A 13,321-nucleotide genomic window follows, 5' to 3' on the forward strand; every position below is an offset into this window, starting at 1 on the left:
GGCGATTTTTTTTTTTTTTTTTCTTTTTTTGAGATGGAGTCTCACACTGTCACCTGGGCTGGAGTGCAGTGGCGCGATTTCAGCTCACTGCAACCTCCGCCTTCTGGGTTGACGCCATTCTCCTGCCTCAGCCTCCCGAGTAGCTGGAACTACACGTGCCCGCCACCATGCCCAGCTAGTTTTTTGTATTTTTAGTAGAGACGGGGTTTCACCATGTTAGCCAAGATGGTCTGGATCTCCTGACCTCGTGATCCACCTGCCACGGCCTCCTAAAGTACTGGGATTACAGGCATGAGCCACTGCGCCCAGCTACTCTGATGATTTTTAACAGTGTAAAAGAAGGATTGATTGCACCTATTCCAGAGTTTAAGTGTGCTAGAGTACTTCACTGTTATTATCCTGTGAGACTAAAATTTTTTTAACCTGTATGTGTTTTGAGGGAAGTCATATATAATTTTATCTGCCCGTTGGTATTTTGTTGTCAGATCAACAACTTTGTTGCTGTTTAAGAAGTGTAAGTTCTGCTCTACCCCAGGGCAATAATTGCTGAACACATGTATAAACAGACATGTTTCTTTCCCCTCTTAAGAATTTTCTTTCAAATCCGTTTTCTTTTGCACCTAAGCAAATAGGAAATCAGAAGTTGTTAGTTATGTGAATGCTATCTGCAAAGGTACAAAATAATGATAAACTCTTCCTGAAGACAAAAACATGACTGAACTTTTCTCCTGAATACCAATAAAGTATTCATAGAACTTGCCCAAAGAGGTTTACAAATTGAGTTCTAAGCTTTTCCAAGTTGTTACACCTGCCCAGAGGAATCTTAAACTATCAAATGTCAAATATGGCCAGGCGCGGTGGCTTGCACCTGTAATCCCAGCACTTTGGGAGAGTGAGGCAGGTGGATCATGAGATCAGGAGTTCGAGACTAGCCTGACTAACATGGTGAAACCCCGTCTCTACTAAAAATACAAAAATTAGCCGGGCATGGTGGCGCATGCCTATAATCCCAACTACTCAGGAGGCTGAGGCAGGAGAATCACTTGAACTCGGGAGGCAGAGGTTGCAGTGAGCCAAGATTGCGCCACTGCCCTCCAGCCTGGGTGACAGAGCGAGACTCCATCTCACAAAAAAAGAAAGAAAGAAATGTAGAATTCGCTTTATTTTATTGTTGGGCCCCAGATGATAATACCAGCACTCAGGTGTCTTTGGTTTCGTTTAGCATTAAAGAATCCCCGTCTTACCATCAGAGGTAATCTAGTCCAGACATCTCCTTTTACAGATGACACAGAAAACCAAAGCAGTTGCAACAGCAAGAGCAAATAAAAGGTTATCTCTTACTGAACAGTGGCCAATAATATTATCTCTGAATAGGAAGACAGCACATTTTATTTCTTAAGTAATATATGAATTCATAGTTTAAAAATAGTTAAATTTTATGTAGAATAAAAAGCAGACATTCCCGTTTCCAAAGGTAATTTTGTTAACAGTTTACATTGTTCCAGACCTTTTTTGGTACAGTTGCATGTTTGTATTTAATATGAAAGCAAATGCATTTTTTTAAAGAAAATTTGCAGAGAATCCTATTTATGTATTATTTTCCAGCCACTTGCTTTTATCATTCAATAATTTGTATTTGAAATACTCCCATGTTGGGGCAATACAGATCCGTGTCATTCCCAGTAAATGTGTATGCCATCATTTATTTATTAAATACTCATTAAATTAAACGAGTATTTAATAAATAATCCTTTAATAATGCTCCTATTGATGAATAGTAGGTTGTTTTGCTTATAATTAACATCTCTCTGTCCTTATACAGATATAGAGGATTTTTCTTTGAATATCCGCCATATCTTTGAATATCCTTTGAATATCTTTCAAATTGCTCTCCAGAAAAGCTATAGCATTTTGAACTATGATACTAATATAAGATTGTACCTAGACCCTGTATCTTTAGCAGCAAATCAGCCTTTTTAATTTTTTGCCAATATGAAGAAAAATGCCTCTTTTAATTTGCATATCGCTGCTAATTATAGAGTTTTTTCCCTCTCTTATTTTTCTTCATTCATTTGTGTTTCTCTTCCAAATAACCTGTTCTTTGTTTTGTACATCTTTTTGTTGGGTCTCTTTTGTTTTCGTGTTGATTTATATATACTCTGGATGATCATGCTTTGCTACATGCTTTTTTCCAGTCACAGTTCAAATTTGTGGGGTGTTTTATTTATAATTTTTTTTATTTTATGTGTCCCAGTCTTCTACTTTTCATTTATAGCATCTGGACTTTTGAAGGCCTTTACCCTCTAAATTTCTTCCTTCTTTATTTTAAGTACTTCAGTAGTTTTGTATTTTATATCTAGCTCATTAGTTCTGTGGTATCTGTGATGGTGTATAATCTTATGTAACTTCATTTTTTACCAGATGGATACCCAGTTGTCCCTTTACTTTTTTTTTTTAAGTAGTTTATCCTTTTCCCTTGCTGTACTCTGAATGACTTTATAATGTGTTTTAATGACAGCATATTTTTTTATTTCATGAAGATTTGAAAGAATTTAAGTTGTTTACTTATGTTATAAATTACTGGCTTAACCTATTTCTATTTGCTAATCCAGAAAATAGAAATAACGTGATAGCACATAGTCCATTAGCACACTTTACAGTAAGTGTTAATTTATTGTCATTCTTCCCTTCCTTCTTTACTGTTAGATAAGTAACTTCCTCAGGAAAAGGGCCATAGGTAAATAAGTTTTACTTTAAGGACAATAAATTCTTGAACTAACTTGCTTTTAGCTTTTAAGAAATGCTTTTAAATGGCCAGACACACTGGCTTATGCCTGTAATTCCAGCACTTTGGGAGGCCGAGGGGGCAGATCATTTGAGGCCAGGAGTTCGAGACCAGCCTGGCCAACATAGTGAAACCCTGTCTCTACAAAAAGTACAAAAATTAGCTGGGCACATTGGCACGCGCCTGTGGTCCCAGCTACTCAGGAGGCTGAGGCACAAGAATCGCTTGAACCTGGGAGATGGAGGTTGCGGTGAACTGAGATTGCGCCACTGCCCTCCAGCCTAGACAACAAAAGGAGACTCTGTCTCAAAAAAAATAAAAAACCTTTTTAAAAATGCATGTGTGTGTGTACACACATATACATAAATCATTATATTCTCTTTCAGTTTCAGGAGACAAGTATTATCTTTAAATCTAAATGGGTGCAATTCATTAATGAAAAAATTACAGCATCTTTTTGCCTTTCTGGCTCATACGCAGGTGAGTATATGTGTATAGTATGTTTATGTTAACTGTGTGGTAATATTCATTAAACTTTACATTATACCTAACCTTTTTAACTGATGAAATAATATAATAGATATCTCATCCGTACAACAAATACACTTAGAAATGCTAAAGAGATACTGCCTAAAATATCTAGATATTTTCTATTTTCAGGATATGCCCTAAGTTTTATTTTTCTCTTGCTTCCCATTATTGTAGCTGAATATTATGCTGACCCATTGATCTAGAAATTTTTACAAAGAAAATATGATTTCCTATCCAATAAATAAGCTCCTTCATGAAGAATTATTTTTGAATGCATCTTTGTTTCCTGATATTAAATTAATAGATTTGTACAATAATGAGCAACTAAAATAATATTGTGTTGCCTGGGCTTTTTTCTCTTTTCTTATGTATACCCATTCATTATAACTAAAGATCTCTGCAGTTCTGTTTATCTGTTAAGTTCTAGAGCTTAAAATTTTGTGGTGATCTTTTATGTCCACACATTAATCCGGGGTCATTAATTTATGTTAATGGCACCAAGGTGGTCATATATAGTAAATATTCACATTTATTAAGAGACACTATATGCAGTCAATGGTAAGCATTAAAGGAAGAGTCTTGGTCAGGCGCCGTGGCTCACACCTGTAATTCCAACACTTGGAGGCTGAGGCGGGCAGATTACCTGAGGTCAGGAGTTTGAGACCAGACTGGCCAACATGGTGAAACCCCATCTCTACTAAAAATACAAAACTTAGCTGGGCATGGTGGCACACGCCTGTAATCCCAGCTACTCAGGAGGCTGAGATAGGAGAATTGCTTGAGCCCATGAGGCAGAGCTTGCAGTGAGCGGAAATCATGCCACTGCACTCCAGCCTAGCCGACAGACCGAGCCCCTGTCTCAAAAAAAAAAAAAAAAAAAAAAAAAAAAAAAGGAGTCTTTATGTTCAAAGAACTTTTAGTTTGGATTTTGAGCCTATACACATGAATTACATATATATCATTATTTATAATATGTTATTTTTCTGGTTTTACTTTCATTGCCTTTATCTCACAGAGGTCTAAAGGAGTAGTAGTTAGGGCCAGAAGAAACAATAGGTCGAGAATTGATGGGATTCAGTTGATGGGAATGCTTTTGTTTTCTTTCTATAAGCTGAGAAATATCACAAATACAACTTCTTAAATGGAAAGAATCTAGACAGGATTAATATGAGATGATAGTAATGGCCTATGAGTAGTTATATACTAAGATAATTTTATTATTGTTTATCTGGGGAAAGTATGTTCACAAATTAAATTTACCATATCAAGACCAAGGGAAATGAAATGAAAACTATCTCCTTCCTCACTCCCTGTTGTTTCCTCATAAATTGATTTTTGTGCTTTCTTTATCACTAGTCTGTATTTATTATATATAAAATATATATGTTTATATGTATATGTAGGCAGATATATACTGTATTAACTTAAAATCTTAGGGGAGGTTTCCCTGCTCCTCCCAAGAAAAGAAAAATAGAAATTAAAAAGAGCCTGATTAAATTTCTGTCACAGTTGAGACTCTCTCTGGTAGCAGCCTGACAGATTATTTTAGGCAGATAGATTTTCTCATATAATTGAAAAGTCCTTTTTTCTTATAATTAATAAAACAAACTTATTGAACATTTACATTTTTTTAACCCCTGGTCTAAATCTTTTATGTCTTAATCATCAAAAACAGTCTATCATGTAATAAGGTATATCCCCATTTTACAGATGAAAAAAACAGGCTTACATTACCTGTTCAGGGTCATGCAAACAAGCAGCAGGATTGAGATATGAACCAAACAGCTCTGAAGCCCATGTTTAATGTAGGCTAAACTTCCTTCCTTCAGAATGCTGTAAACCCTTAATTTGGGTAAAATTTTTCTTAACTGAGAACTTCATTGTTATGAAGTTATGCCACAAATAATCAACGTCAAGAGAATTCCAAAGTTTCAACTTATAATCACATCTTTGAGATGCCTTTTGAGTTCTCTTTTGTCATGGCAAAATCTAGGATTTGAACCTGGATCGCTCCAGAGTCGACAATTTAATCACTAAACAGCTTCTATACTTAAAAAAAAAAATTAGCAAGGGTTTCTGACCAGTGTACTCACAATAAATGCACATTTATGACATGTATCTACTCAAGGAAATTTTTGCCTAAAGTAGGTATGCATGACTCTAGAGTATTTCCTTTATTACTTTGTTCAGAATATACACTAACAAAATATACATTAATCTTTTTTAGATTTGATTTTTATCAAAAAATTGTGGACTCAAACATGTGACTGTCACAGAGGGATGATACCAGGAGCTTTATATCGAGAGTTAGACCTGGGTTCTATCTTAATGCCCTGTGCCACTCATTTAGCTGTATGACCCTGGACAAGTCACATGTTTCTCTAGCTCTCAATTCTGCTCTGCAGAGTGAGCAGTTATGACGAAAGATTACCTAACTTTATTTCCAAACAATTTTATCTGTCCCTGAGTTGCCATGTCTGGCCCTTTTGGCTGATGCGATGTTAACTGTAAATAATCTTTGTTAAACACTATATATTAAGATTTCAGTTACTTGGTTCATGCTATAAGAATCACTTCCTTATATTTTCTCAATTGCTATTAAAAGAGGGAAGCATATGCACCTCGGATATTCTTTGAGGCTTCCAGACCTCCATGGTTTACTCCCAGATCACAGCAAGACTGTTCTGAATACCTCAGATTTCTCCTTGACAGGTAAAATGTATTCTTAAAATTGTGATTTGAGTGTTGTCTTTCATAACAGTTTAATTCTACTTAATATCGCTTTTACCTTTAAAAACATATTTGAAATGTTACTCTTTAAAATACTATTGCATTTCTTGTATGTTTTTTATATATTGTTTTTGTTTACCTTTTTTGAATTTTCTTCCTTGAGACCAGCTGTTCTCAAAGTGTGATACGAGGACCCCTGCAGGTTCCCAAAACACTTTCAGGAGTCTGTGAAGTCTTCTCTTTCCCAGCAGCATAACTGTGTGAGGCCAGATTTTCTTTCTATATTTCATCCAAAAAACATATAACAATAGAATGCAGAGAAGATATGAGACTCCAGCTGTCTTCTATTAAGCCAGATACTTAAAATATTTGCAAAATGTAAAACACTGCCATTCTTACTTTTTTTTTTTTTGGTTTTAGAAAATACAACTTTTTCATTTTTAAAATGTTACTAATATTAAATAATGGGTTTATTATTGTTTGTTAAATGTTAATATTTTATTTTCTCAGTTCTGACAGTAAATATCAATAGATATAACCCATATAAAGGAAATCTCTTTGTTTTTTAATTATTTTTAAGAGGTTAAAGGGGTCCTGGCACCAAAAAATTTAAGAGCCACTCCTTTAGACCAGTTCATAATTGTATGGGTTTGGTATATTTTATTGTCGCCTGACCACTTAATTAATAAAACCTGTTATCATCTGTATCTCCCTGTCTTTGTTCTGCTCTGTGGAATGACTAGTAAAGTCAGTTGGGCTTGGTATGTGCAGCCTTCCTTCCATTCAGCTAAGAATCTATTCAGTAGTTTATTTGTGCCTGACTTTCTATGAGATGTCAGGAAGACAGAGATATATAAGACAGTTAAGGGACGTTTATAATTAACTGCAATGTAATACGTGCTATTAAGTAGCAGTATGAAGAAAGTGTAATGAGAATCTAGAGTAGTAATAGCCACCCAGCTTTTTTTCTGCATTCTCAAGCTATTCAATTTTCTTCTAATTAAAACAGGAAAACCTGATTTGTTTACATTAAACATTAAATTTGATTAAAATAGTTTATAGAAGCCACTAATATTTTTAAATAGAAATGACATTTGAAGTTAATTTAAGTAGCTATATAATGATATCCTCTCCTGCAGGCTCCATGAAGAAGAAAAGATCTTGAAAGTTCAGTCCTCACACAAGCCTTCTGAAATTCTGGAATGCAATGAAACTTCTTTACAGGAAGTAGCTAGTAAAGCAGCAGTACTAACAGAGACCCCTCGTACAACTGACAGTGAGAAGACTTTAATAGAAAAAATGTTTGGAGGAAAATTACGAACTCACATATGTTGTTTGAACTGCAGGAGTACCTCACAAAAAGTGGAAGCCTTTACAGATCTTTCGCTTGCCTTTTGTCCTTCCTCTTCTTTGGAAAACATGTCTTTCCAAGATCCAGCATCATCACCCAGTACACAAGATGGTGGTCTAATGCAAGCCGCTGTACCCGGTCCTTCAGAAGAACCAGTAGTTTATAATCCAACAACAGCTGCCTTTATCTGTGACTCAGTTGTGAATGAAAGAACCATAGGCAGTCCTCCTAATGAATTTTACTGTTCTGAAAACACTTCTGTCCCTAACGAATCTAACAGGATTCTTGTTAATAAAGATGTACCTCAGAAACCAGGAGGTGAAACCACACCTTCAGTAACTGACTTACTAAATTATTTTTTGGCTCCAGAGATTCTTACTGGTGATAACCAATATTATTGTGAAAACTGTGCCTCTCTGCAGAATGCTGAGAAAACTATGCAAATCACAGAGGAACCTGAATACCTTATTCTTACTCTCCTGAGATTTTCATATGATCAGAAGTATCATGTGAGAAGGAAAATTTTAGACAATGTATCACTGCCACTGGTTTTGGAGTTGCCAGTTAAAAGAACTACTTCTTACTCTTCATTGTCAGAAAGTTGGTCTGTAGATGTTGACTTCACTGATCTTAGTGAGAACCTTGCTAAAAAATTAAAGCCTTCAGGGACTGATGAAGCTTCCTGCACAAAATTGGTGCCCTATCTATTAAGTTCTGTTGTGGTTCACTCTGGTATATCCTCTGAAAGTGGGCATTACTATTCTTATGCCAGAAATATCACAGGTACAGAGTCTTCATATCAGATATACCACCAGTCTGAGGCTCTGGCATTAGCATCCTCCCAGAGTCATTTACTAGGGGGAGAGTGTCCCAGTGCAGTTCTTGAACAGGATTTGGAAAATAAGGAAATGTCAAAAGAATGGTTTTTATTTAATGACAGTAGAGTGACATTTACTTCATTTCAGTCAGTCCAGAAAATTACAAGTAGGTTTCCAAAGGACACAGCTTATGTGCTTTTGTATAAAAAACAGCATAGTACTAATGGTTTAAGTGGTAATAACCCAACCAGTGGACTCTGGATAAATGGAGACCCACCTCTGCAGAAAGAACTTATGGATGCTATAACAAAAGACAATAAACTGTATTTACAGGTAAGTTGGAAATACTTTATTTGTTGAAAATATTAAACAATTGACAGATAGTTAAATGAGTACCCTCATTTTGAAATCTAACTTACAAGTTTTTATGAAACTCTGAAATGTAGGTCTGGATTTACATGAAGTATTCTCTACCTGTATAACTAAATTGCCTTTCTAATATTGTGACAATTTAAATGAAAAGTGGCAATCAGATGTAATGCAGAAGATTTTATTTGTTCATTACAAAAGATGGCTCATTATGAAATCATGCCATACAAAATACAGAAAGTTTACAAAAGTCGACATATCCTCCCTCTTCCCCTTAGTCTCACCCACCAGAGGAAACAACTGCTAAATGTGGTGTTTATGCCCGCAAGACCTTTGTGTAAATATTTTAAGGGCTATTTCTTGATATTTAGGTGGATAAGATAAAAAAACACTAAAAGGTAGACTATGTAAAGAAAAGATATTCATATTCTTTGAGGATGTGGGCAATAAAACCAAGGAGATAATAGAACAATTGTAAATCAAAGCCAAGGAATGGTTTTATATGAGATAAATTTATTCATAAATATACTTTTTTCAAGGAGTTAGTGATTTTATTACTTAAAGGCTAATAAAAAGTTAAAATTCTTGCTGAAAGTATTTTGTTGTTGTTTTTGAAACTTGCCAGTTCTCAACATACAGGGCTAGCAGTAAATTACAGGTGAAATTCTAGGTATATTAATTGGGTGGTCTAAGTGATTTTGAGTTTGAATGAGTACATTTAAAAAATTTTGTGTTTGAAAGTCACTCCTGAAAGATACAGATAGAATAAGAAATGAACCACTATAGTAGTGATTTTTAGAGGGAAAATTTCTCAAAAGCCTTCAAATTTACTGCATTATAAAATACTCATACATTTTTAAAGAAATATAGCAATGTTCTTGAGTGACAAAAACAATGAAGTTTACAGAAAAAAATAGAAAATCAGAATATTTGTTTGAACTGATTACTGAAGACTAACATCTAGTCAGATGGCTTATGATCAACATACTAGAAATAGATTGTATTCAACTGTGTCCTTCTTACTAGATATCATATAAACATTAGTCAAAGGAGAAATATGGGTTTTGAAAGATAAAAAACTACTCTCATTTCTGTGATTAGAATCCCAAATGCTTGTATAGCCAGCCATAGCAACTACTTGTTTGTAGCTTAGCTCCAAGTGATTTTCCAGTTTATCTTGCCATATACCCCATTACTTTCTGATTATACAATATTTGAGCGTAAGGAACTGTTCTTATTATTTTAAGACTCGTATATTACTTTAATATAAAGAAAAAGCACTCTGTATTTTGTTAATTCAGTTTTTCAGTTTTATGCAGTTGTTCTAAATTCCGTCTTAAGTTTCATGTTGACAAGTTGTTTAATGCAAGAAAAGATACCGCCAAATTTTACATTAAGGTATTTTCCTTATTAAGACTAGGTAGTAAATCAGTTTCACTATCAGAGTACCCTTTTAAAGCAAAAATACAATAATAAGTATTCAATTTTTTTTTTTTTTTTTTTTTTTGGAGATTGTCTCATTCTGTCACCCAGGCTGAAGTTCAGTGCCGTGATCATGGTTTACTGAAGCCTTGAACTCCTGGGCTCAAGTGATCCTCCTGCCTCAGCTTCCTGAGTAGCTAAGGACTATAGGCATGTGTCACCATGCCTGGCTAATTTTAAAAAAAAGTTTTTTTAAAGATTGTCTTGCTATTTTACCCAGGCTAGTCTCAAACTCGTGGGCTCCAGCAGGCCTCCCTCCTCGACCTCCCAAAGTGCTGGGCCACTGCATGTGGCCCAATAATCAACTCAATTAGGAACTTATATTTAGATTGTGATTATTTACATGTATTTATTGATTGATTGACACAGAGTCTCACTCTGTCACCCAGGCTGGAGTGCAGTGGCTTGATCTCGGCTCACTGCAACCTCCACTCCTGGGTTCAAGCAAATCTCAGGTCTCAGATACCCAAGTAGCTGGGATTACAGGCATACGCCACCATGCCTGGTAAAATTTTTTGTATTTTTAGTAGAGACAAGTTTCGTCATGTTGGCAGGCTGGTCTCAAACTCCTGGCCTCAAGTGATCTGCCTACCTTGGCCTCCCAAAGTGCTAGGATTACAGGCATGAGCCACTGTGCCCAGCCTATTTACTTTTAAATACAGTGATTGATAAAGGCTCAAATTATGAAGTTTTTCATACCATTTAATCAGATCATCCTGGTATTTTAAGTACATGTTGAGAGACTACGTTGTTTATTCTGTTATGTGAATGCACACGTGCTCATAATTACCAGGCAATAGAAAACTATAGTGTTGAGATTATGTATACAGCAGTTTCCAGCTATCAATTCTTAGTTTTAAACACCTGGAGCATGTACATGTATGTTTTCATTCTATCATTTTGTTTTTATATCCATTTTTCAGATATAATTCTTATATGTTATGCTTTATAATAGATTACTATGTCTGGACTATAGATTTAAGAAATAGCATTATACCTATTTATAAAACAGTTATAAAAACTTAAATTGTAAAAGTAAGGATGTGAAGTGAACATTTTGAGTTCCTCTGCTCTTGAACAATATTGCTAATGAATTTAACATTTTAGTACATATCAGGGTAGCTGCTTTCATTTTAATACTTCATAATCACATTAGAAACTCACCTTGTGATAATTTTAAGAAGCTTTTTTTAGGATTTCATTTTTACATTTTAGGATTTCATTTTTCAATTTTAAATCTAGCCACAACCAGATTTACAAGTGTTAGAAAATGTTGCTCTTTTGAGTATTGGCAAGATCCGTGGTTTTGAAAAACCCAGGCAAAAAATCTTGTATGACAAACCATTTTCTACTCTGTGTAGCATAGCCTGACATTTGGGAAAACAATGCAAATTGTGGATTTCAAAGTAAATTTTTGAAAGGACTTTTATCTTCATATATTTCTTTCCCTTCAGTCCAGCTTCCATTAGGAGTATCTCCATTGTTTTAGTGTCTGGAATATAAAAACTAACCCTTTGGTTAGGATACAGTGAGAGATTGTGTAACACATCATCCTTGCATGGTCCAGATTACCCACCCATCTGTCCCGCATCAGCCACAGACCGCTTCCTATCTTTTCTTGCTTGGTTTATTTCCTTTGTTTCTTTGGAGGAGGTAGTAGTTCTTCTTAACTTCTGAATTATTTTCTTTTTCATACATTCAGAAGAGTATATTCAATATGTACGTGCAGTTTTAAAAAAAGGATTAATGTCAACAGTTTCACTTGAATGAGAAATATAAATATACTAAAAATTATTTGTCTCAAGGAGCAATAACTTTCCTGTGACTAGATCTATAGTCTACTACTGAAATTAGAATTAACTTTAGTACTGATATAAATTTGTGATATAAATTGCACATTCTATGATAATCATAATTTTGACATTGTACACAATGTTCTTACCTATATTAAGTAAAATGAAAGACAGTTTTCCTATTTTATCCATTGTCTAAGCTTATCATCAGAAAACAGAATACTGCACATTTTTTTTTGTCAGCCATATATTTCTATAAATAATAAAGCAGAAAAAGAATATTACTTTTTTGGGATGCTGTATATCTTGAAATACAATATAGGTTTCATGGGTACACATGCAATGGAGTTACTAATTTTATATTTTATGTCATTCGACATAGTTTCTTTAAGGGAATCACTGTACAAAAACGTCTATGCAAAATTTGCCATATCTTTTAGTGGCAGAAGTTCAAGGAGAACTTCTTGAACTCTACCTTATATGTCTGTTCAGTTTTAATTCATTAGGGAACATCATCTATGTATCTGAAACCGTGTGTTGTTTCCCAGATACAGAGTCATAGTTTCATTGCTTGTTTGGATAGTTCAATAGGTTATAGAGCTAGAACAATGAGGATTTGTGGCTTGGGGCGGGGGGGGTTGTGTCTGTTTCTGATGTTACTTATGGCACTTAATTTCAATCTGTAAAACATTTGTAATTCCTACTTTAATTTTATAGATCAAGGATAAATTAATATATATATCACCTTAAAAATACTTTGTAGGTAGACATTATACCAAAGAGCCAGCAATTGTTGTAAATGACACTGTAGATCACAAAAATGTTTTTAAGAAATATCCTGCAAATTAAGTTCTAAAAGCCTTATCAGAGACTGGTTAGTTAAGCCATTTTGTTACAAGGATTTATCAAAGGTCCCTTTCAGCCATAAAAATAGGTGATTCTTGATCATTTTGCGTACTGGGACTTGAACAGAAGATGCTGTATGCTACTGAAAAATAAAGTATCCATAATGTGACAGATAGGTGTCAGGGTATGCCTAGGTCTTTTCTTCGTAATGAAAAATTGAGCATTTTGTGAAGAGGGAATAATAATAAACTAAATCATTTTAGCTAGAAATTATAAAATAGTATTACCTTGCCAGATGGAACAAAATCGCTAGGCCTTAAGTTGAAAAATCGAAATAATAGTGTTTTTGTTATTAATGTTAACTGTATTTTGAAAGCCCTTCAGGATGATTATGCTAACAAGTTCAGGTATGCTGTGACCAGTAACTTTTAGACCTTATTTTTACCAACCCCATTTGAAATCTGTAGATCCTCTCCCAGAAAATTAGGCACATGCCAGAATATTTTGCATATTTTTCCAAAGAGTCTGTGGGTGCCAGTTTTAGAATCCAGTTGTACACCTTGCCAAATGAATTTGCCAGTTTTTTTTTTTTTTTTTTTTTTTTTTTTTTTTTTTT

At 34.6% G+C, this 13,321-nt stretch overlaps 1 protein-coding gene across 1 annotated transcript in view; it reads left to right on the forward strand.

Annotated features, from left to right (window-relative positions):
- The window catches only part of USP38 (ubiquitin specific peptidase 38), a 38,095-nt gene that overhangs the window by 22,460 nt on the left and 2,314 nt on the right, over positions 1-13,321 (forward strand). The window contains exons 7-9 of the mRNA XM_017854909.1: positions 3,172-3,265; positions 5,922-6,028; positions 7,186-8,548. Coding sequence (XP_017710398.1) covers positions 3,172-3,265; positions 5,922-6,028; positions 7,186-8,548 — 1,564 coding nt within the window. The remainder of the gene's footprint in view (positions 1-3,171; positions 3,266-5,921; positions 6,029-7,185; positions 8,549-13,321) is intronic.

The sequence above is a fragment of the Rhinopithecus bieti genome, unplaced genomic scaffold, assembly GCF_001698545.2.
Source record: "Rhinopithecus bieti isolate Rb0 unplaced genomic scaffold, ASM169854v2 scaffold_39317, whole genome shotgun sequence".
NCBI classification, from domain to species: Eukaryota; Metazoa; Chordata; class Mammalia; order Primates; family Cercopithecidae; genus Rhinopithecus; species Rhinopithecus bieti.